This window comes from Triturus cristatus, chromosome 2_1 (genome assembly GCF_964204655.1).
Source record: "Triturus cristatus chromosome 2_1, aTriCri1.1, whole genome shotgun sequence".
In the NCBI taxonomy this organism is placed as follows: Eukaryota; Metazoa; Chordata; class Amphibia; order Caudata; family Salamandridae; genus Triturus; species Triturus cristatus.
Genome location: NC_140581.1, coordinates 276136104 through 276161919, shown reverse-complemented (window position 1 = coordinate 276161919; position 25816 = coordinate 276136104). Strand labels below are relative to the sequence as shown.

General features: G+C 50.4%; 1 protein-coding gene across 3 annotated transcripts in view; it reads left to right on the top strand.

Moving 5' to 3' along the window:
- The window catches only part of CPLANE1 (ciliogenesis and planar polarity effector complex subunit 1), a 2680747-nt gene that overhangs the window by 2282916 nt on the left and 372015 nt on the right, over positions 1-25816 (top strand). For all 3 annotated transcript variants that reach the window (XM_085631095.1, XM_085631092.1, XM_085631094.1), the window contains exon 48: positions 6229-6405. In XM_085631095.1, the coding sequence (XP_085487221.1) occupies positions 6229-6405 (177 nt within the window). The remainder of the gene's footprint in view (positions 1-6228; positions 6406-25816) is intronic.

Below are 25816 nucleotides of genomic sequence, written 5' to 3'. Positions count from 1 at the left end.
ACTGAAGGAGAGGAAGACCAAACTCTTCATGAAGAAGATGGGTGAGGAGAAGAGAGGGAGGAAAAAGGAGAAGTCCAGGCGGGAGTCTTCGACTTCGAGGTCGTCGAAGTCGAAGAAGCACCATAAGAAGAGGAAGCATTCTTCTCGGCGTCGGTCCTCGAAGTCTAAGAGGTCGAGGTCGGCTTCGCCTCGTCGACGTCAGAGCAAGATCTTGTCTCCTTCGCCTTCTCCGGATAAGTCTTCGAAGTCTCCCTCTCCGAAGCGGACTCCGGCTCGTTCCCCGATGCCGTCTCCGGCGCCGTCCAAGGCTTCGACTCCTGGTCGGGTGGAATCTGATGTGGAGCAGGAGCAGGAAGAGTCTGTCCCGGTGCCTGATGACTCCGTGGTTCCGGTGGAGGATTCGGAGGAGCCGACGCCGGTGGCTCCACAGGAGGATACAGGGGCAGTTCCTTATCCCCAGTTCCCGGCTCCAGGTACGGATCCTTCGGGATTTCTGAATGCCATGTATGGCATTTTTCAGAGAGCATCCTTCCCATCCGGAGCACCAGCAGGTCCCGTGGGTCCGATGGCGTTTTCTCTGGGAGTGCCGCAGCAATATGCTCAGGCTCCTTTTATGCCTTTTATGCCGATGGCGCCTTCTTGGCAGTTTCCGGCGCCGGTTGGGAATCCGGCTCGACCTCGGATGGATGGTCAATCTTCGGAGCCTTCTTTGACGCCGAGGCCGACTCCTTCGACGCCGCATCCGGCGCCGCCGACTCCACCTGTAGCGCCTCCGACGCCGATGCCTTTGGCTCCACCGACGCCGCGTACGACGTCGACGACGCCGGCTCCCCGGAATCGATCGAGGCGTGAAGCCCAAAGGGTTTTGGAGGAGGAAAGATTTCGTGCTGAGGTGGAAGAAGGTGAGGTCGACTCTTCTTCGGACGAGTTTGGAGGTATAGAGGTGGCAAGTGGTTTGGATACCACCCCGGAGTGGGAGCATGCTTCTGCAAGGTCTTCTCCACCACAGGAATTGGCGCCCTACCATGTTGTGATCAAGAAGGCCGCGGAGTTGTTAGATCTGCAGCTGCCCTCTGTGGAATACAAGTCCAATCTGCTCACAGAGGTGTTGCACTCCCCGACGTCGGCTTCTGAGCCTTTGCTACCTTTCAATGAGGCTCTCTTGGAACCAGTATTGGAGGTGTGGAAGAAGCCTCTGTCAGCTCCAGCAGTTTGCAGGCAGGTGGCAAGGAGATACAGGGTTGCGCCAGGAGACCCGGATTTTTTATCCACGCATCCTTCTCCGGAGAGCCTAGTGGTGCAGGCTTCATGTTCTAAACATGCTTCGGGTGCTTTCCCCCAATCTCCTGCTGATAGGGAGTCGAAGAAAGTTGATCAGGCGGCCAAAAAGTCTTTCTCCTCAGGAAGTATGGCATTGAAGTCATCAAATGCTACGTGCTTGCTGGGGCGTTATGTTCATGCCCTGATGGACTCTATAAAGACTCTGGCCCCTAAGTTACCTGAGGGGGATAAGTCGTCCTTCATGGAGGTTGTGGCGGACGCTCAGGCAGCTGCCAGGCAGGTGATCCAGTCTGGGCTGGATACGGCGGACTCTGTGGCGAGAATTATGGGGTCGTCCATTGCCGCAAGGAGACAAGCTTGGCTCCGTTCCTCAGGGTTTTCTGCGGATGTCCAGGCCACGCTGGTGGATCTGCCCTTTGATGGACAAAAGTTGTTTGGGGAGAAGGCAGATTCTGCTCTTCAACGTTTTAAGGACAGTAGGTTAACGGCGAAGTCCTTGGGTCTGCAGGTTCCTGTGAGAGGTTCAACTTTCCGTAAGGTTAGGGGATTCGGAAGGTCATCCTTTCGCTCCTTCCGACAGCCACAACAACAGCAGCAACAACAGCAGCAGAATCCCCTCTATCGCTCCTATAGAGGGAAGCAAAGGGGTCGGAGAGGTTCTGGTCGTAACCCCTCTTCTTCCTCCTCCTCCTCTGCTCCAAATGAGGCTTCAGGGAAGCAGCCCTAGATCCCCCATCCCGGATCATGTAAGACCTGTGGGGGGTCGGGTGTCCTACTTTCTACGGGGTTGGAAATCTGTTACAACCGACCTTTGGGTTTTGAACCTCGTAGAGACTGGGTACGCCCTTCCCTTTCGGGAGTTTCCTCCCCCTTACCCTCCTTGCCAAGGTTATTGCTCGGAGGACCACCTGCTTCTCCTGCAGAAAGAAGTTCTGGCCTTGTTTCAGAAGGGCGCAATAGAGGTGGTTCCGGAGCAGGAAAGGGGTCAGGGATGCTACTCCCGGTATTTCCTGATCCCCAAGAAGGACGGCAGATTGCGTCCGATTCTGGACCTCAGAATCTTGAATTTTTACCTGAAACAGGAGAAGTTCAAGATGCTGACCCTTGCGCAGGTTCTTCAAGCGTTGCAGCAAGGAGACTGGATGGTGTCGCTCGACTTGCAGGACGCGTACTTCCATGTCCCAATCCTGAAGTCGCACAGGAAGTATCTCCGTTTTACGGTTGGGTCGCAACATTATCAGTTTGCGGTCCTCCCGTTTGGTCTTACTACTGCACCTCGAGTCTTCACAAAGGTGATGGCAGTGGTGGCTGCTCATCTCAGGAGGTCGGGGATTCCGGTTTTCCCCTACCTGGACGACTGGCTTCTGAAGGCAGAGTCCCCGGAGATGGTGCAGCGTCATCTGCAGGTGACAACTCAGCTGTTATTCGACTTGGGTTTTTCGATCAATGTGCCCAAGTCTCACCTGGTGCCCTCTCAACGCAACCTGTTTATAGGGGCAGTACTGGACACTACTGTGTGTCGGGCATTCCCTCCTCCTCAAAGGATTCTCGACATTCAGGAGATGGTCCCTTTATTCCACAGTGGAGCGGTTGTTCCAGTTCTGAAGGTCCTTCGCCTGCTCGGTCTGTTCGCTTCCTGCATTCTGTTGGTCAACCATGCACGCTGGCACATGAGGGCGCTCCAGTGGTGCCTCCGCAAGCAGTGGTATCAGCACAACGGGGATCTCGGGGAGTCGATCAAGATCTCCGGAGAAGCTGCAGCGGATCTGTCTTGGTGGAGCGTGGAGGGCAATCTGTCCCAAGGAAAGCCTTTCCATCTACCTCCATCGGTGGCCACAGTGATAACGGATGCCTCCACCCTAGGGTGGGGAGCTCATCTGGGGGATCTGGAGATCAAGGGTCTTTGGTCTCCAGAGGAAAGGTTGTTTCATATCAACCTTCTGGAGTTGCGGGCGATTCGTTTGGCACTCAAGGCCTTTCTCCCTTCCCTTCGCGGTCGGTCAGTTCAAGTTCTGACGGACAACACGACCGCGATGTGGTATATAAACAAACAGGGAGGAGTAGGGTCTCTTTGTCTCTGCAGAGAGGCCCTGCGGCTGTGGTCCTGGGCTCAGGACCATCAGATTTGTCTGATGGCAAATCATCTGGCCGGGGTGCTGAATGTGCGTGCGGACAGTCTCAGTCGGCAGTTCTCCGCCGACCACGAGTGGAGGCTCCATCCGGAGGTGGTTCGTCACGTCTTTCGGACGTGGGGGACTCCTCGGGTGGACCTGTTTGCCACCCGAGAGAACGCGCACTGCCCGTCATTCTGCAGTCTCCAGTTTCCGATGCAGGGGGCGTTGGGGGACGCGTTTCAGTTGAGTTGGGGTTCACGACTCCTTTACGCGTTTCCTCCCATACCCTTGATTCCTCGGGTTCTGAGGAAAATTCGCCAAGACCGGGCCCAAGTCATTTTGGTCGCCCCGGACTGGCCAAGAAGGGTGTGGTATACAGATCTTCTCCACCTCTCCTCGTGCCCTCCGCTCCGTCTCCCTCTGAGGGCAGACCTCCTCTCGCAGTCGGAGGGGCAGGTTCTACACCCCCACCTCCAGAGCTTACACCTTCATGCCTGGAGATTGAACGGGGCAACCTGAGTTCCTTCTCTCTCCCACCTGATGTGGTGGACGTTATTTTATCGGCCAGGCGACACTCCACCAAGTCCATATACTCCTACAGGTGGTCTAAGTTTGTAAAGTGGTGTGGAGAGAGATCCATTGACCCTTTAAAGGCTCATCTTTCTGATGTGCTTCAGTTTGCTCTTTCCTTGGCTCAGCAGGGCTGTGCTGTGGCCACGGTCAAGGGCTACCTTTCGGCCTTATCGGCATTTCTGTGCCTTCCAGATCAACCTTCGTTATTTAAATCTCCGGTTGTTCTGAGGTTCATCAAGGGCCTTACAAACATGTTTCCTCCTACTCCATTTGTAATGCCTCAGTGGGACCTTAATCTTGTCTTAACCTTTTTAATGGGGTCCCCATTTGAGCCTCTTCATAATTGTCCTTTGAGGCTGTTGTCCTTTAAGGTGGTTTTTCTTGTAGCCATAACCTCGGCAAGGAGGGTAAGTGAGCTTCAAGCTCTTAGTTCCAAACCTCCTTTTCTTACCTTACATGCTGAAAGGATGGTTCTCAGGACCAGGGCTGCTTTCCTGCCAAAAGTTGTTACTCCTTTCCATTTGGGGCAGTCTATTACCCTCCCTGTTTTTTATCCACCCCCTCATCCTTCCAAAGAGGAAGAAAGACTCCATCGCCTTGACCCGAAGAGGGCTATGAGTTTTTATTTGGACAGGACCAAGGACTTTCGTGTTGATGACCAGCTTTTTATTGGCTACGTTGGTCGTTCTAAAGGTAAAGCGGTGCACAAGCGCACGCTGTCAAGATGGATAATACTGACCATCAAGATCTGCTACGCCCTGGCTGGTAAGACTCCTCCTGAGGGTATTCGTGCTCACTCTACTAGAGCTAAGTCTTCAACATCTGCTCTGGCCCGGGGTGTTCCTGTGGCAGATATTTGTAAGGCCGCGACTTGGGCCTCCCTCCATACTTTCGCAAAGCATTATTGCTTGGACTCTGAGATGAGGAGGGAGGGCCACTTCGCGCGCTCTGTCTTGCAGGACTTTCTGGTATAGAAAGGTGGACACCCTCCTCCGGGAGTGGGGACTGCTGTGGGAATCTATTCACAAGGTGAGGAATCCACTGGCAGATGTATCCATCAGAAGAACAAGTTACTTACCTTCGGTAACGATTTTTCTGGTGGATACAGTATCTGCCTGTGGATTCCTCACCAACCCACCCGCCTCCCCGTTGTCCACCTTTTGTATACCATGAAATTAGTCTTGTTTGAAATGCTTATATTTTCTCTTGTACATTTGTAGGTAATGCTTGTTTGATTAGCATTCCCTTGTTTTGTATGCTATGTATATGTATTGGTTTTCTATATACTGTGTATACTTGGGTTTGTCGTTGGTTCACCTGTTCGCCTCGAAGGCACGGAAAAAATGGGTGGAACTGACGTCACCACGCCGACGTGGGCTTCTTATGGCTCCGATGACGTCGTACGGAGTCGCGTGCGGAGCCGATGTATTGTGACGTCGCCCACGTCGACGTGGAATGCTGGGGAAGAAAAGTTCCGTGGAATGCTGGCGCAGGGGATATTCACAAGGTGAGGAATCCACAGGCAGATACTGTATCCACCAGAAAAATCGTTACCGAAGGTAAGTAACTTGTTCTTTACAAAAAGTAAAAATTAAGTAAAGGGGTCTCATATGTGGCGCACCCACTAGAACCATGGAGCTAAAGCGGTGTTATTCAGTTCCACACACTTGAATCTTTGGACATATTATTCAAGAGAATAGTGTTTTTCTATGTCTCAGCTTTCAGTAAGCAATCCTGCGTAGATCCAGATACCTCTCGAAAATGCACTTGCAGAGCTATCCTGCTTCCAAGCTCTGATTGGGTTTCTACTTTGAGTTCTCCCTTTATGAATTGAAGATTGGTACAGGGAAACGGAAGTGTGGGAGAATGGTACACACCTATGAATGACCTATTGTACTAATTGTACATGATAGTCTTACAATTCCACACATTCACCACATATTTTACCTGAATGTTGAGGACATAATAGGTGTTGTCCTCTCTATCTGTAGTTTTTACATCTTTTCATTCACATTCACAAGCAACCTTTTCCCATACATTATTATTAGAGGGAGCACCAGAGCTAAGTGATCTAATATTACTATATAGCTTAGAGTTTTGTTGTTGAGAATGTGTCTATATATAGTTGAATCCTGAAGGAAACCTGTTATTGTAAGATCCAATTGAATAATGTCCCTTATTGTAACTGAACAAGGCGTTATCAGATAGTAAATTTGCTTTGCATACTGAAGCACTTATCTAATAACTTTCCTCATTTCAGAACACTGCTGTCTGAGCACCACAATCATCGTGTTGCACAGGCAGTTACTCTGATGAATGATATTATTTCTGGAACAAGTCAAGCACCTGCAACTAACCCTAATCACCCTCCGAACTCTCCATTAAGGTTGAGACCACCTCAGAGCATTCAAGGACAACCTTTAACTTCTCCCCAAAGGTAACAATTTTATTTTATAACACCAGTATTTCATGATCATTAGTCTTATCCCTCCATAGTTTACAGGCAGGATTACTTTTCTTTCATGTCATTGCACCTTAAATTAAAATGTTTGATGCTTCTGACCTGCAGATTTTCATGATATGATGTAATAAGTGATATTGTACTTTATAATTTTTACTTTTTACTTTTATGCTTCTGTTAGATTTCTCCACCATGAGTAAACTTTCAGCTGATAGACCATCACCTAACTTAGCAAAAAGAACAGATGATGAACGGAATGCTTAACCAATCAAACATTCACCCATAGTCACAGATCTGGGTTAAATCCATCATTTGTTTGCATGCCACGCCAGTTTAAACCCAGCCATATGCAAATCAGTCGTGACCCTGCTCCCCATGGGAACAGTCCAGCCCGAACTGGCAGGCCAGGTCCTCCCTGGGCCAGAAACAAGCATCCTGGGACTGGTTTCGGGGTTTCACCCCTCTTCAGCCAGGCTAGCTTAAACCTGTTGGCATAGCAAGCGCGGGGCCCACGTCTGGGCAAACTCTTCCCACTTAGGGTGACAAATGCTGTACTGAATGCTGAACCAATAAAACATTCACCCCCAGTCACAAATATGGGTTAAATCCATTGTTTTTTTGCACAGCACGCCATTCCAGTTTAGACCCAGCCATATCCAAATAAGTCTTTTTTGGGGGGACATTTCTTTATTAGCTTTTTAAAGATTCAGTAGGTACAATGTACGTATATTTAATATGCACTATTATAACACATCAGCACAGCAAACTATTTTAAATTTCATCAGTACAAAGTAAAGGTACAGTGATGAAGTATATAGAATCTCATCACCCATTTATTGGCGCCGGTGGACCGGAGTAGGAGTTACATCCGCTGTCCTGTTTACCCTTGAAATACCCAACTAATAACAAGAACAGTGTAAAAAAAACAGGGGAAAATCTCTACCTTTAACATATTGTGCAGTATGTTTCAAGTGGGTTAGTATAGTTTAATACCAAGCTGTTGCTAAGAGCTCGTGTGGGGCAGGATCATGTGTACTACAGTAGTGTCTAAGTGGGGGAATGCAGAACTGTCAGGAGGGGGACAGCAAGTGGGAAGGGGTGGTTATTTTCCAGTTGTGTTCCCCAGGGATGGAGATCACGACCCAGTTATACCGGAGTGACAGCCCGTCGTATTATCAGGAGCTGAGAATGGGGTGTCCACTAGATTGCCTCAATGGCGGTGAGATATGCTCTCCTATCAGGAAGATTAGGTAAGCTCTGGTGGCCTGGCACAGTCCCTTGAGAGATCTCTAGTCCGGCCATAAGGGCTCTGCAAATGTCTGTGAGCCATAATTGTATAGGGGGAGCCGAGCGTGACTTCCACCTCATGGCCAGTCTGCGCTTGGCGACCACCAGGGCCAAGTCCAGAAATGTATTCAGTGCATTATGTTTTGATGAGGACTGGGTGATCCCAAGTAGAAAATGCAGACCCTGCACCTGTAATGTCATGTCTATGACCCCCATCAGTATTTTAGCTGTTTCTGTCCAGTATGCAGCTATTCTCAGGCAGGACCACACCATATGTATAAATGTTGCCTCGGAATATCACACTGAGGACAAGTGTCTGTGTACATTCTGACGTTCCTATGAGGCGTAAGATGGGTATGGTGGAGATAATTAAACTGGGTGTATATAAGCATTGTGTTCATTGAAATGATTTTTGGGATTCCCAAGCACTGCTCCCCTTATTTGTCGGACAAAGAGGTTGAGAGTTCTTCGTCCTAATAGGCACAAAGAGTCGTTAATGGGAGTGACATATCCTGGCCTAGGGAGTTGTAAATCATTGCAATGGCTCATCAAGCAGTACCAGCGTGAGGAGCGTTTGGAGGAGTCTAGATGTCTTAGGCTCTGCATGTGTTTTGTCCCATGCCACTGGTAGTTAATGCATCAGGGTGGCACACAAAAGAAATGATCCTGTAGGAATCCAATAGTCATCCATTTGAGTGTCAAATGTGCTGTAATAGAGTCGATGAACATATTCCCCCCCAAAAGGTGACTCCAGCACTAGCCCAGTCTCCCGCCTCAGGTCTGAGACCATGTGCTATATAGCTCGGAACCACCCAGAGAGGCAGTGCTGGAGAATATGGGGGTAGGGAGATTTTTCGATGTCCATAGTGGGACCAACATTCCCGTGCCATGGACATCAGAAGGTTCCCTGGTCTTTTCGGGATCATAGCCTCAGAACCTAATAGCCACTCCATGACCGTGGTTGTGTGATTTATAGTAGTCCAGTGCACCAGCTCACTTGTGTTTTGGCCATCAATCCACCGCATCAACCACTGCAACTGAGCAGCTGAGTAGTAGCATTCATAGTTCGGGGCTCCCAGCCCCCCCCCTCTGATAATGGAACATATAATTTTGTAAGTGAAACCCACTTCCTATTCTTACCGCATATAAGAGCTACCATTGGTGACCTTAAGTCTCTAAAGTACCTCTGGGGATCTTGGAGGGGGAGGGCAGCGAAGAAGTACAGCAGTCTGGGCAGTAGTAGCCTTGCCCAGATTCTCATCCAATAAGTCAGCGGAGCAGGTGGTACACCTGGACTCGCAGTAGGAGCCTTGCCCAGATTCCCATCCAAAAAGTCAGCGGAGCAGGTGGTACACCTGGACTCCCAGGTATTTAAAAGACTCACAGGACCAGGGAAGCATGGTAATGGGGAGCACCCTCCCCTGTTCAGGAGTTAAGTATGTCATCGGGAATAACAGCGACTTTCAGACCTGACACTTTCCCAAATCACTCCAGCAACGCCATAATTCTGGCAGATCTGTTGCATTTCCGTGCAGGTATTTCAGTGCGACGTCGGTGTACAGGGAAACTACATGCCTCCAGTTATACTCCCTTATCTCCCAGTCCAGTGCTGGCCGGCGAAGCGCACACTCAAGTGGTTCCATTGCCAGTGCAAATATATCTGAAAGAGACACGTTAGTGATAGATTCCTTACCTTAGAATATCCCCAGGCGTCAGACTGGATCCGGAATGTTTTCGTCAGCAGTACCCCTGCGTGTCGGTAGGCGTCATACGTCACTGGCGTCGTAGCCGCCGAGATGACGTCGTTGGAGCTACTTAGACGCGCCCATGCGCGCTGACGTCAATTCTTTCTTTTTCCGCACCAGTAAGCGCAGATCCAAGAGAGAGCGGTACCCCTAGTTAATGTTTTAACTTGGTTTCTGAGAACTTGTTTCTCTTGTTTTGTCGAGACTCGACTCCTGGTGCAGTAGGGATGCTAGGGCTTAAGTCCTGTAGGGCCTGCCGTCAGAACATGTCGATAGCGGACCCGCACGACGTGTGTCTCTTCTGCTTGGGGCACGCCCATGACCCCGAGGCGTGCCCTGATTGTTAGGCCATGGCGCCGAAAGGTTTGCGGGAGTGTTCCAGAAAGTTGTTGGAGGTCCGGCAATCGGTTCCGCGCCGATCGAGATCCCGCTTCCGTGGGAGTTTGAGGGACCGGTCGTGGAGCTATCACCATCGCTCGTCGGACTCAGAGACAGGTAAGTCAAGGTGCCATAAAAAGTCGAAAAAGCGACGTAGCTCTTCGTCTACCCCTCACCGTTCGCGGGACGCGGTGGAGGGGGCAGGCGGTCACTCCACCGCGGCTCCGATGGAGCCTCTTGTTGCCTGCAGCCTGCCTGCCCTTTCCAGGCCCACATGCGACTCCGGACGAAATACAGGCTTTCCTGTCGGCCATGAGCTGTTTGTTTGGCCCCTCGGGTCCCTCTGGAGCATCTTCAGGCCCTGTGGACCCGTTTGGTGGTTCTGCCCCTGTGCCGCCGCCTTTGGCCTCGGCTATGCCGGCATAATACCCTACGGCGCCGCCGGCTCCGCCTCCAGCCTCTGCGCTGCTGCCGGCTCCGGCCCCGCCTCCAGCTCCGGCCGGGGGCGACGCCGAATGCGGCTCTGGACGGCGCCGATCCGGGATTGGTCTATTACCCCCCGGTTCCGTTTCTTGGTGGAGAGTTTATTCCTTTCCCCTAGGCACCTCGTCCTTACCGGCCTCTTCAACAACCCGTAGACGAAGGGGAGTACTGGGAGGGGTCTGAAGACTATCTTGCAGCTCAATGCAAGGATGAGCCAGAATGAGAAGGTGATATGGAAGGTCCCGTTGATCTGGATTTCTCCACATCCTGGCTCACTGTCCCCCTCTTCCGTGGTTACGGAAGAGGTTGGGACTTTTTCTGTGGTGTTGCGTAGGGCGGCTGAGGCTCTTAACCTCAAGCTCTCTTCTGTACCTATCGAGACCAATCTCCTGACTGAGGTACTGCAGCCAACGTTCTCCTCTGCGGAGCCACTGCTGCCCTTCAACGACGCACTTACTGATGTCCTGTTGAGCACCTGGACCAAACCCAACACGGGCTCCTGTGGATAACGGTGTGGTGCGCCGCCATCGCCCGGCGCCGGGCGACCCCAGCTTTCTCACACAACACCAAACGCTGCAGAGTCTGGTTGTCCAGGCCACTGCCTCGCCGAGCGCATTCCCTTCTGCCCCTCCGGACAAAGAATCTAAGAAACTGGAGCAGTTTGGGAAAAAGATTTTCACTTCTGCCAATTCCAGCTTGCGGGCGGTGAATACTGCGTGCCTGTTGGGCCGCTATTCACATTCTGTGTGAGACTCAGTGGCACAGGTGCTGCCTCAGTGCCCTGTGGAAGCTCGGGCGGTGCTCTCCCAGGCCATTACAGAAGGGAGAGATGCTACTAAATACACTATCCATTGTGGGTTTGACACGGCCGATTCACTCGGCAGGGAACTTTCCTCAACGGTGGCGCTCTGCCGTTACGCTTGGCTCAGAACAACTGGCTTCTCCGGGGGTGTTCAAAACACTTTGTTGGACATGCCCTTTGATGGCACATGCCTCTTTGGTGGCTAGGCGGATAGCACCCTGGAACGCTTTAAGTACTCTCGGGCTACAGCCCAATCCTTGGTTCTCGCCAACACGCGCACTCCCTTGGTGTCCGCTTTTCGCTCCTTTCGAGGTCAGGGTCGAGGCGTCCGGTCGCGTTCCTTTCAGACCCGCAGGTCTGCGCAGCCGCAGTCTCAGCGCAAACGTGGACGTGGGACCCGACGTGGTGGATCCCGTGGGCAGGTCAATCCACCACCGCTCCTGCTGCCGCCGCCACAAAACCTTGATAGTCCGGTGTTTCAGACCCACCAGACGCCAGTGGGTGGCAGAATTTGCCATCACCTTCCCCACTGGTGCACCATCACTTCGGACAGGTGGGTTCTACAGATAGTCCGAAGGGGTTACTCCCTCCCCTTCGAGTCCACCCCTCCAGCCATGCCACCTCACTACCACCGCATGTCCGGGGATCATTTGGCACTTCTCCAGCAGGAAGTTGCGGCCCACTTGGCCAAGGGGGCCATAGAGCGCTTTCCGACGCCAGAAGTAGGTCGTGGTTGTTACTCCCTCTACTTCTTGGTTCCAAAGAAGGACAAAGGTCTGTGCCCTATCTTAGACCTCCGGAACGTCAATCGCTTCCTCCAGAAGGAGAAAATCAAGATGCTCACGCTTGCTCAGGTCTTTTCTGCCCTAGATCCGCAAGACTGGCTGGTAGCGTTGGACTTGCAGGATGCTTATTTTCATATCCTTATCTTGCCAGCCCACTGGCGTTACCTATGGTTCACGGTGGGCCACGAGCACTTTCAGTTCACCGTGCTCCCTTTCGGCCTTACCAGAGCCCCTCGGGTGTTCACAAAAATGATGGCGGTGGTTGCAGGTCATCTGCGCAGATTAGGGGTTTCAGTCTTCCCCTATCTCGAGGACTGGCTGTTGAAGACGGGCTCGACCCAGGCAGTCGTCTCCCACCTCCAGACTACAGCCAACCTCCTGCATTTGCTGGGGTTTTCCATCAATGTGCCGAAGTCGCACCTGTTTCCCTCTCAGAAGCTCCTCTTCATCAGAGCGGTTCTGGATAAGGCGCAGTTTCGGGTTTATCCTCCCGAACAACGAGTCCGGGACATTCGGGCTATGATTCCAATATTTCGGCCCTGGCCCTGGGTTTCGGTCAGGAAGACCCTGAGGATCCTGCAGATCTATCATGCCAGATGGCATATGCGGGCTCTACAGTGGGACCTGAAGTTCCAGTGGCAGCAGCATCGGGGAAACCTGTCCGACTACGTCCAGATCTCGGAGGGCACTGCACGGTACTTGCAATGGTGGCTCAAAAACCAGTGATGGGTCAGCGGCAGATCCCTCTCCCTTCCCCAACCGGAGCACAAAGTAATGATGGACGCGTCCCTCCTGGGATTGGGTGGCCACATGGTAGAGGCTGAGATCAGAGGCCTCTGGTCTCCGGCGGAGTCCAAGCTCCATATCAACCTTTTGGAGCTCAGGGCGATCCTACTTGCACTGAAAGCATTCCTTCCCTCTGTCAAGGGGAGAGTAGTGGAGGTGTTCACAGACAACACCACCGCCATGTGGTACTGCAACAAGCAGGGCGGGGTGGGGTCGTGGACCCTATGTCAGGAGGCTCTACGCCTCTGGACGTGGCTGGAACGTCAAGGCATTTCCTTGGTGGTTCAACACCTGGCAGGTACCCTGAACGCCAGGGCCGACGAACTCAGCCGCAGGTACATGTTGGATCACGAATGGTGTCTTCACTCAGAGGTGTCACAAGGTCTCTTTCAGCAGTGGGGAGAACCTTGGTTAGATCTATTTGCCACTGAAGAGAACGCGTAATGTCAGCAGATCTGCGCGTTGGAGTTTCCAAGGTGGCACTCGCCCGGAGACGCTTCTCGTCGCACGTGGAGTTCCAGTCTGTTTACGCCTTTCCACCTATACCACTTCTGCCCAAAGTGCTGAAGAAGATCAGATGCGACCGGGCCCAAGTCATTCTTGTGGCACCAGACTGGGCTCGAAGAGTTTGGTATCCTGAGCTACTCAGTTTGAGTGTGGATCCCCCGATCCGATGGTCTCTTCGGGAGTATCTCCTGTTGCAGCAACAGGGGACGGTCCTCCACCCGAACCTGTCCAGCCTCCACCTCCTTGCGTGGAGATTGAGCGGCGACAGCTGATTCCATTTGACTTGCCTCCTGAAGTCTGTAATGTGAATCTGGCAGCCAGGCGTCCCTCCACTAAAATGGTATACGCCTGTTGGTGGAAGAAATTTGTGGCATGGTGCACAGCGAAAGCTGTAGATCCTCTTGCTGCCCCTCTTTCTGAGGTCCTATTGTTCCTTCTCTCTTTGGCCCAGTAGGGCTCTGCTCTGGGCACTATCGAGGGCTACCTTTCTGCTCTTTCAGCTTTTCTTAGGCTGCCTGATCAGCCCTCTCGTTTCAAGTCCCCAGTAGTCAATAAATTTCTCAAAGGCATTACTTTTCCCTCCTAGTTTTTGTGATGCCTCAATGGGACTTGAACCTGGTTCTCACAAACTTGATGTGTGCTCCTCTTTGAGCCTCTTCATAACTGTCCTTTGTGATTATTAACTTTGAAAACTGTCTTCCTGGTGGCCATCAGCTCCGCTCGGCGGGTGAGAGAGCTCCAGGCTCTTTCCTGTAAACCTCCTTTCCTGGCGATCCATCCGGACAAGGTTGTGCTTCAACCGCGTCCTTCCTTTCTACCGAAAGTGGTCTCTGCCTTTCATCTCGGGCAAGCTGTCACTCTGCCCACTTTCTTTCTGCCTCCGCACCGTTCAAGAGAAGAGGAGAGGCTCCACCGTCTGGACCCAAAACGTGCGCTTTCGTTCTATCTCAACCGCACACAACAGTTCCGGGTGAATGACCAGCTCTTTGTTGGCTACGTGGGCGCCAAGAAAGGCCGGGCTGTGAAGTGGGTGTGTTGACCAGTGCTGATCTGTCTGTTTGGTTGTTCTTCTTTGGTGATAAAAAACGAAAATGCAAATAAAAATATTTTTAAATAAAAGAAAGGCCGGGCTGTGCACAAGCGAACTATCTCCCGATGGGTTGTCTTGTGCATTAAAGCCTGTTATTCTCTGGCTAGAAAGGAACCTCCGGTTGGGCTGCACGCCCATTCTACCAGGGCGACAGCAGCTACTACAGCATTGGGACGCGGAGTCCCCCTGCAAGACATCTGCCAGGCAGCCACTTGAGCCTCGTTGCATACTTTCACTAAGCACTATTGCCTTGACAGTCAGGTCCGGAGAGACGGCTTCTTTGGCCGTTCTGTTCTCCGTGACTTTCTGGTGTAATATCACTTCTCAGACCCACCACCAGGGTTGGTATTGCTTGGGTATGTATTCTAAGGTAAGGAATCTATCACTAACTTGCCTCTTTCAGATGCAGAAGTTACTTGTGTAGCGATATATCTGACATTAGTTAGTGATAGATTCCTTACCGCCCGCCCATCCTCCGCATTCTGCAAACTGTTCTCTAGGGTTCAGTTCATCCCTTTCAGGGCCCTAGTTCTATTGCACCAGTAGTCGGTCTCTGGCATCGCTCTGTGCTCCTGGCGCGGAAAAGTTGTGTACAGAACTGATGTCAGCGCGCGTGGGTGCGTCTAAGAAGCTCCGACGACTTCATCTAGGCGGCTACAATTCCATCGACGCACGCAGAGCCGCACGACGACGCCTACCGACGCGCAGGGGTACTGCTGACGAAAACGTTCCGGATCCAGTCTGACGCCTGGGGATATTTTAAGGTAAGGAATCTATCACTAACTAATGTCTCTTACAGCTATATCGTTACACAAGTAAGTAACTTGTGCAATCGGTGATAGGAGGCATCCTTGCCGGGCGCACCGTTAGATGTTAAAAGATCCAATATAACTGAGCCGGTCCACACTCGTGCAGTTGGGGATTTGTATAGTAAGGATTCCCACTTTAGAAAGTGGGGACCTAATCGATAACGTGTGAGTACTGCTCGTAAGTAGCACCAGCCCAGGGTGTCGAAAGCCTTCTCTACGTCGAGAGAGGCCACAGAACAGTGTGTTTTGTTCGTATTCGCCCAGTCCATCAGCATAAACAGTCTGCACAGGTTAAGGAAAGTGTTCCTACTAGGTTTAAATCCATTCTGATCTTGGTGCACAAATAGTTGAGTCGTCTCAGTCAGTCTGTTGGCCAAAAGTCTACCCAGGATCTTGTAATCTGCATTTAATAGGGATAAGGGGCAATGCAATCTGAGAAGCAATGGATCTTTGCCTGGCTTGGGAAGAACTACAAACAACGTCTCCCAGAGTGAAGGGGGCAGCATATGCGTCCATATACACTCAGTGGAGATCGGGGGGCAGGTTGGATCCGGAAAGTCCTGTAAAACTCCAGGGGCCATCGCCTGCTCCCAGCGTTTTCCTTCTCGCCATCTGTTGGATGGCATCGTCTATTTTGATTACAGTAATGGGGGATTCCAGTTCCGCTGGTGAAACACGGGGGAGCTTGATATCCTCTAAGATGTTTTGCCATTCAGATGGGTCCTGTGGGGCACTGTATAGTGTGGCATAGTACGAATAAAAGGCAGTGTTTATGTCAAGCTTTGTATTAACTATACGCTCGAATTGTCTGTAATAGCCATGATAAGGCTCCTCGTTGCATCAGAGCATAGCAGCCATACCAGCAGCCTTCCAGCTTTGTCGCCCTCCGCATGTTTTCTAGCCATGTTTTCCCTATAGTCGACGGCTCCCAAGTGGTCTAGCGCTGACTTATATTTCAATCTGGCCTCAGCCGCTGCTGGCGGGGCATCGGGGTATGCCTGGTCAAATTGACAGACCTGCGTCTCCTGGTAGGATAGTTCTTTGCAGATGGTCATTCTAGTACTGTAGACTGCCTTAATCATATGCCCCATAAGTACGTCCTTAAATGCATCCCACTCTACCCCAGGTCTGCTCCTACCTCAGATCAATCGCAGCTGCTGCGACAATGGTCCGATGAGGCACGTCCAAGGTACTCCGCCTGGGACACCTTTGCAATTGCATAATGCGAGCCAAAGATCAAATCTATTTGGGTATTCAGGTTGTGCAATCCAGAGTAGTAAAAATTTCCTCTGGTTTCAGGGTGTAAGCCGCTCCAGGCTTCCTATATCTGTAGGTTAGTAGACCATGTCCGGAGGCTGAGTGTAAGCACAGTTGACTGAGCGCCAGGGAGAGAGACAGTAGCAATCCTTATTGAAGTCATGGATGCAATTAAAATCTCCACCCCAGAGGAGGAGCCAAGATGGCGATCGGGACGGCAGCGTAGGCTCCCGGCTCCGTGAACCTCCACATCCCGCACAGATATCCTGCATGTGATCCTTAGCCTGCGCTATATGCCCGTGTTGGGGATCGAGAGCGGCAACTGATCGTGTGATTTTGAAGTTTCTGGCGGCGATACCGCCGGAGAAATTTTTATTCGAAGTTTGCGGCCTGTGCAACCCTGGAGCCGGGACCGCGGGTGGACAACATGGCCGGGCGGCAGTTCAACAACAGCGGCCTTTGGTGACCGGGTGGAGTCGGAGTACCGGAGCGGTGCGAATATTGACCTGAATTTCGCCGTGGTCACTCCTGCCACTAAGTGTAGCGGGCCGAGTGCGTGCCCGGGGTGGCAGTTCCGGGATTCCCCGGTAAATTGCCTGAGCCTTCGCTGGTGGGCGGCCCGGACGCTGCCCGTGACTCGTCCCGATTTTCGCGGGCTGATCCTGGAGTTTCATGGACACTGCTCCGTGGTGGGGATGACTGTTACCCGTTACCACACACCAGATACATATTTTTGCTTGCCCCCGGAACCCTGTTTCCAGTGACTTGGAACTTGAGGTGCTTGTGCCTGGGTCCCGGTCCCAATCTGGAGTGGACCTACCCGGCGGCCATCTTGATAGGATGGAGCCTATCATCCTGTACTCTGGGTCTCAGCAAGATTGGGCGTGTGTGACTAAGAGGAGCGTGCCGGGGCGAGCGCCGGGAGCTGTGCTGGGGTACGGTGACCTTCTCGAAGCTCTCGGTGCCCTTCATTCCACCATGGTTCACGGCGCCTGGGTATTGGGGAGAAAGCTCGATGGTGTGGCTTCAGCGTTGGAACAGTTGAGCTCTCCCTGTCCCCAGGTACATAGGGACTTGCTACACTTCGCACAGGAGGACAGTGTCGTGGCCGCCCCCGTGAATAAGGAAAAGCTGGAAACTCCGGACAATGTGCCAACGTGTGATCAGCTGGCCGTGGGCCTGGTCGGTTCCGGAGATTTTGGATTCGAGCGGGGGGTGGTGGCCTTGCCCCGCGCGCGGCCTCCGGCGACCCAGGCACTATTCCAGCAGCGGTCGCCGGCTCTGGCTGATTTCGCCTTCCTGGACCTTGTGTGCAGTGCGGACCCTGGGGCAGTCCTGGGAAAGATGATCCTTCAAAATGCTGACTGTGTTGGTACTCAGAGTCGTCCGCCCTGCATGTGTGGTTCGCTCCCTGGTCTTTTTTGGACGCTCTACTTCCTTGTAACATTGGACATGGCACTGGGTCGATGGGTATGCAGGGGTAGATTCGCAAAGAGTGGCCAAGGAAAAGGCCGATCCTCCAGCGGTTGTCATCTAATGGGCGGGCGGGCACAGGGGTTGCGCGCTCTCATGGCATAACCGATAGTGTGGTAGGTGTATAATGCTCCCCAATATTCTTTGCTATGGTCGATATTGTGTGGTTCACTTTTGCTTTGGGGGAAAACATATTGTGCGGGAGGGAGAAGCCGGGGGCATGTTTTGAAGGCCCTCCTCCAGTTTATTAATATTCTCTCTACCCTCCCCGTCTGGTGGGGTCTCTTTTCTTACTCCTTTTTCTCTCTTTCTTCTATATTTCGGGTCTGGTTCCGGGGCGACAGGCACACTGCTGGGGGGGGGGGGCCGTACTCATCTGCAGAAGTGCAGGGTGGGGGGTTGGGGGAGGGGATTCTTTAGTCTTTTATTTTTTCCATGGCCTCCTTTTTCTTCTCTTATTCTTTCTTGTCTTCTTTTCTGGGATCAGCATGGTAGGTCTCCTTCGCCGTAAATTACTGCTTCTTCATGTGTGCCTCCATTTCCGTGGTGTTTTCTGGGTCTTAGGGCAGGGGACTGCAGGCGTACATGGCCGTGATATTCTTCCCCATCCTGAATCGCCTGTTCCAGCGCCATTGACTTGATAGATTGCTGCTTATCGTTGACGTTTACTATTCTGCCTGCCATCTTTCGCTGCTGGGAAATTGTTCGGCACCTGATCCTTCTATTCCTTATTACAAAATGAAAACCTTTTGTATCCTGGTCTCCTACTTGGGCTGTTCAGTGGCCACGAGTATATTAGCATGGAAATTCTGATCCCCGAGGTGCTGCCTGTGATTAACAATTGCTTTGTGTTACTCTGATTGCTTAGCGGCCGGCCCCGGGGGTTGTAGGCCCATACTTGTATTTGGTTGAAATGTCAATAAAGGTTTTTAAAAAAAAAAAAAAAATCTCCACCCCAATAAGAGGGCGCTAGCGTATCCTGTGATAATGCAGTGGAGAGTGAATGTAAAAAGGAAGCCTGATTAGTTTTGGTCGCATAAAGCATCACCACCGACATTGGGAGACCATCTAATCGCCCCCCGTACCACATTACGTCCCGCTGTATCAATGCGGGTATACTGGAACTCCAGTGGTGTCCCAGAGGCAACCCAAATCAACTCCCCCCCCCCCCCCCCTTGGATAGTTACAATACATTGTTCTATTAAAGTTCTTCTCCAGCGCCCGCGTATGATTTCCAGTGTGTGTGGTGAGATGAGTTTCCTGCAGGAGTGCTATTTGGATTTTGCGCCTGCGGAGGTATTGGCACACTCGGTGTGGCGCTTAGTGTAACCTGCCAGGCCACAAACATTCCAGTTTAGCAACAGTATTGTGGGACTCGGGTTACTTATCAGTGGGGGCATATTGGTACAGTCAATTGTATCCCTCCCAGATGGGCCCCCTCTTCACTGATATAACAGGCAGGTCCACACGAACACATATTACTTTTGGTCTCCTACTTTAGTATATGTGTAGACACCCCCCTGAAAATTAACGAAACAATTTAACAGTAAAGCACAACTGCTACTCCCAAGCCAGAACACCAACAGGCGACCGGCCATTGGCACTGAGATGCAATAATAACAACATAGCTGAAGTGTCAATTACAGAGAGTCTGTATAAATGTGGGGGGGGATCTTAGTTGGTGGCAGCGATAGGCCCATATAATAAACGTTACTTCCCATTACACAATCTTGAGGTATGTTTTAATGACAATGTGCTGCCAAGTTTAGAACTATCCCACCAAGTCACCCGCTCCATCTCGAAACCTATTCGGCGTTAGTCACATCAAGTCTTCAGACATTTGGGGGGTGAACATTCGGTCATCCCCCAGCACTGCAGCAACTTGGGTGTCGGACAGCATCTGTGGGTCGTCGTGTTGGTTCTCGGACTCTGAACCCATGGCCGAGAGGAAAGGAGTCAATGCGTGTTTTTCCACATCCTTCACCGCCATGGCCCTTTCTTTTGCTTCTTGCTCTTTGGTGGGTCCTTGCAGCTGTTGTCTGAAGCGTGTTTTACGTTTTCGCTGGTTTTGCCATGGAGGGATGGAGCTGTGGCCGCCCCCTGCGCCGGTGCCAGTCCCTTTTGCTCAAGCCAGGCCGCCTCCGGAGTCGTCCAGAACTGTATGGAACCGTCATGTTGTACCCATAGGTGGCTGGGAATTGCAGTGGGTATTTTATGCCATGCTCCCTTAAGGACTTCTTTACCTCAAGGAAGGAGGACCTGCGCTTCTGAACCTCCAGCGTACAATCGGTATTTACAAGGAGGCCTTAGACACAATACCACACGTTGTTATACCTGTGGGATCCTATTATGTGTGGTGCAATGATCACGAGAAAAAAGACCTCCTAATTCCCAAAAAGTGAATTAATTCACATAAACAATTACAAGAAGATGATCAGCACACACTTATTTACAAACATGAATTGATTTGCTAAAATCATTATTCCCATCAAGTAAAATCCAAGATATTTCATGGAGACATGTATTGAGTTTTCTTTTCGATAATCCTTTATTCTTTTTATTCCTCATGGTATAGCCAACGCATTTGGTCCCTTCTCCGGACTTCTTCAGGGCTACAAAAACATAGTTAACATATAAACATTTAAAACACAATATAATACACAACTTCATAACAACATTTACACATCTACATATTATTATTATTATTATTATTAGTTTTATAATGCGCATGGCTGCCCCAGCAACGAGGCGTCCCAGCGCAGCAGCGAGAGCCCGGGAGCGAGAACCGGAGCAGATCAACAAAGGGTTAGATGATGGAGAGGGGGAAGAGCCACGTCTTTAGGGCCTTGCGAAAGGTCAGATGACTAGGAATAGTTCTCATTGCGGTCGGGAGAGAATTCCACAATTTTGCTGCTAGGTGTCGGAAAGAGCGCCCCCTGCCCTGGCCCTCCGCACCCGAGGGACACAGACCAGAGCATGGTCGGTGGAGCGCAAGGGGCGCGTGGGAACGTAAGGTTCCAGTAGATCCAGGAGGCCTGACGGGGCCTGTTTTGCAAGAATTTTATGTGAAATACAGAGTGCTTTAAATTGAATGCGTTTGCACACTGGCAACCAGTGAAGTTTCGGAGCACATTCTGGATCCTCTGGAGGCGGTTGATACTAGCCCTTGTTGCTCCCAAGTAAAGGTAGTTCCCATAGTCCAATCTGGCAAGAACAGATGATTGGATGATGGACTGCCGCACCGATGGGGGAAAGAACCCAAGCAGTGGTCTGAGGCTCCGCAGGAGACCGAAACAGACCCCTGCAACAAACTTAGTTTGTTTTTCGAAGGTTAGACCACGGTCAAACCAAAAACCAAGGTTCTTTACAGAGTCCTTGGGGACTGGGGCAGGCCTCAGACGTTCTGGCCAAAGAAGGTCAGTCCATAACTCCCTGTCCTTACCGAAAAGCAGTATTTCGGATTTCCCGGAGTTCAGCTGAAGGCAGTTTGCTGCCATCCAGTCGGAAATAGCCAATAGATCAGCCCCGAAGTTGTTTAGGTTGGCGGATCTTTTTTTAGAGAAGCTGATCATTAATTGGGTATCGTCGGCGTATGAGACCAGTGAAAGCCCCCTTCTCTTGGCCAGTGCCGCTAATGGGCTGACGTACAAGTTAAATAGAAGTGGACTTAGTATAGAGCCCTGTGGTACTCCCTGGTGCAATGCACACTTTTGAGAGGAAAAGGGGGGAGCCAGGACCTGAAAGGATCTCTCTGACAGTAAGGATGTCCCTAACCCCGATGTCCTGCAGGCGTCTCAGAAGTATTTTGTGCGAAACAGTGTCAAATGCGGCACTCAAATCCAATAGGACCAAGGCCGCGGAGTCACCTGCATCTAGGTGATTTTTAATAGTTTCCGATACCACCAGGAGCGCGGATTCAGTGCTATGTCGTGGACGAAAGCCATGTTGTGTGGGGTCAAATAAAGCATGTTGCTCGACAAAGCCTGCCAGGATAGAGTTCACGTGTGCCTCCGTCACTTTGGCCAACAAAGGAAGTCGCGAGATGGGACGGTAATTACTAGGGTCATATGCAACTAAGGAGGGTTTTTTCAAAAGGGGGATAACTTTGGCATGCTTCCAAGCTCGAGGGACTGATGCCGTGAGTAGTGACCGGTTGACCACTTCAAGGCATAGTTCGGAGATGGAGGGATACAAAAGACGGAAACAGGTCGGAGTCACTGGGTCCGCCGGGGAGCCTGACTTGATTTTGGAGCTGAGAGACGCAAACTCCAGAGCCGTAATAGGAGGAAATACCTCCAAGTTATGATCATTCAAAATCTCACCCCCGGAGGGGGCCGGCTCTTCAGACAGGGGAAAAGTTTGTGGGAGTCCCTGGTAGATTAGTTCCACTTTATCAATGAAATATGTAGCGAACGCACTACACTGGTTATCAGAGGTGATTGGAGAGCCCTCATTACCACCGGATTTCTTCATATTGCCCAATAAGGAAAAGGTTGTCCTAGTAGGGTTGGAGCTCACCATAATTTTATTGGCCACAAAGTCGGCCTGCGCTCTGCGAATCTCTTTGTGGTAAGACTTAAGGGCTGCTTGATATTAGAGTTTGGCAGTCATGTCGTAGGAGCGCCTCCAAGCGCGCTCCAACTTTTTACAGCCCTTTTTGGTCACAGAAAGGGCCTCGTTGAACCATGGGTTAGATGGCCCATGCCCGATCTTACCCCATTTTGCAGGGATATGGGTGTCCAGGCCCGCTGTCAGCCAGTCCTGATAACACTGGTTTGCTTCATCCGCGCATGCGGGTAGTTGCGGTTGGTGGCTAGAGAGCCAGGCGGAAAGAATCTCAGGGTTGAGCTTATGCCAGGCGCGCTTTAGAATCTTCATGGGGCGCCTAGGGTCAGCTTTAATTGGAAATTGTAGGGAGAATGTGACTAGAAAATGGTCAGTCCAGACCTGAGGGACTGGGGAACGCATAATGATATGGGGGAGGTTAGAAATGACTGGGTCCAAAACATGGCCGGCTACGTGGGTAGCTTCAAGCATGCACTGCTTTAATTGAAAGGTTTCCAGATCAGCCAGGAAATTGCCAATCTCCACCTGTTCAGTGCTTTCAAGGTGGAGGTTGAGATCACCCAAAATGGTGAAATTGGCAGTCTTGCTAGCCAGATGCCCCACTTTATCAAGAAGGTCCGTATTGAAATTGGTCGCTGACCCAGGGGGCCTGTAAATCAAAAGACCGGCTAAAGAGATATTATGGGTTAGCCCAATTTTGAATGATGCGCATTCGCAGCCTACTATGGGTTCACTCACTAAGTTGGATGTATGTGGTTCTTTAGCTATCATTGCCACCCCACCACCTCTTCCCGATTCTCTGTTGATAGATTTCAATGTGTAGCCAGGCGGAAGAGCCAGCCATGGTATTGCGGTGGCGTCTTGGTGAAGCCAGGTTTCCGTGAGAAAGAGAACGTCAGGAGATTCATCAGTTAGAAGGTCCAGGATCTCAGCGTGATGTTTTATCAGCGAGCGGCAGTTGAGGCTAAGAATTTTAAATAGCTGAAACTCAGAAGAGCAAGGAGTCGGTTGTGCTAGTTCGAACGGGCAGGACTTGCAGTGAGAGGGTAACTCAAGGGGGGACCATGGGGATGATGGGCAGGGAGTGCATGCCAGGGCCAAGAGATCTTCTCGTGAATACATGATAGGGTCAGACCGACCGCCTTCCAAAATGCCAGTGCCCATACATTCACATATATGGTGAGATATATATATATATATATATATATATATATATATATATATATATATATATATATATATATATATATATATATATTACCTACTGGCGGTCGCCAGTAGGTAGTTATAGTTAGGACCACGTTTCCATAGGAAAACCTCAACATTCTATTTTGAATAACTTTGGCGCCGGTCGACGAATCCTCGCGAATTTCTCAAAAAAGGTGGGGCGCTACGCTCCGCTCCTACCCTGAAAGTCTCGGGGGGATCCGTCAAGCGGGGGCTGAGATAAAAGGGGGGTCCCAAAACGCGTTTTTCCCATGCATTTTTCCATAGGACCTTTAGAACGAGCTACAGCCCGAATGGCTGAACAGAATTACTCAAAATTTGGCAGAGAGGTAGTCCCTAGGTCAAGGAAGTGCCTTTTGTAGGTCTGGTGTAAATCTGTTCAGTATTTCCGGAGAAAATAGCATTTAAAAGCATATATATATATATATGCGCGCAGGGTGCGCGCACCGTGCGAGCACCGTGCGAGCACCCTAACGTGCGCGAGCGTAATTCTGATTGGTGGTTACATGTTAGTCAACGTTCGAATCGGTCGAAATCAGGAAGTGTCGGCCGCCATTTTGTTTGTTTTCAGTGCGAGAGTGAAAAAGGAAGGTGGCGAACGTGAAAAGGGGGCAGGGTAGAGAGTTCCTGACCCCCTAGCCTTTGTCAGGGGGTCCCTGAAGGACCCCGAAGGCAAAAAAAAAAATCTTTTTTTTTAAAAATCGCGGGGGTGCGCGCACAGTGCGCGCACCCTGAAAAACACAAAAAAAAAATTTTTTTTTTTGCAAAAAAAAAATAATAATTCGCAGGGTGAAAACCAAAAAAAAAAATAATAATAATTTTTAATACGTAGTTTATTGTAAAATAAATATATAAAAAATAATACATAAATAAATTAGCATTTAAAAAACCGTACAAATTCACTGAAAAAACCATAGGTTTCACACACGTTATAGTTAGGAATTAGCATTTAAAAAACCTTGCTAATTCACTGAAAAAACCATAGGTTTCACACATGTTATAGTTAGCTGGACATTTTACTGATAAAAAACCAATGAAATTCCCCCGTTATAGTTACTGTAGGCAACTATAACTCACGCGACCGTAATCCTCTGCTGATGACATATGTGTCTTTATGAAAAAAGAATATTTGTAATATATGTATAGCTAAAATTTAATGGAAGAAGACATGGGCAAATAAGTGTCTAAATACAGTATTAGCATCAGCAGAGGATTGCGGTCGCGTGAGTTATAGTTGCCTACAGTAACTATAACGGGTGAATTTCATTGGTTTTTTATCAGTAAAATGTCCAGCTAACTATAACATGTGTGAAACCTATGGTTTTTTCAGTGATATATATATATATATATATATATATCCACTGAAAGAGGAAGCCCATTCGAAAAAGGCCACTTGAAAGTATGAGTATAACACGTAGTTTAATGGCAGCATGCTGATAGCAGACTAAAGCAGGAGACCACATCACAATGTTCAAATCACCAGACGCGTTTCGGGAATCACCAAATCCCTTCTTCTGTGGCATGTTGTGTGAAGAAATGAAGTCGCTAATACTGCCTCAGTTTATATGCAAAACACAGTACCCTACGTGTTATACTCATACTTTCAAGTGGCCTTTTTCGAATGGGTTTCCTGTTTCAGTGGATTTATGGCGGCTGTTGCCGGTCGCGAGAAAGGCCCACCGCTGAACCGCGGGTCTCAGCAGGCACCTAATTGGTGTCATGGCGGCAATGATGGAAGGCGAGTGAGCGCGATTACAGGGTGGTGCTCACTCCAACACTACTGGCGGCAACAAAGCAAGGTAGAAGACAGCTGGTTCCCACATCTACCCACTTGGGATTCGAACTGTGTTTATTTTTAATGAATGTCGTGCCCACTTGGGAAAACTTACCTGTGCACTACAACATCCAGAGGGCCGTGTTTACGGCCACGCCCCCTGTTAGGGGCGGGTGTTTTGCATATAAACTGAGGCAGTATTAGCGACTTCATTTCTTCACACAACATGCCACAGAAGAAGGGATTTGGTGATTCCCGAAACGCATCTGGCGATTTGAACATTGTGATGTGGTCTCCTGCTTTAGTCTGCTATCAGCATGCTGCCATTAAACTACGTGTTATACTCATACTTTCAAGTGGCCTTTTTCGAATGGGTTTCCTGTTTCAGTGGATTTATGGCGGCTGTTCCCGGTCGCGA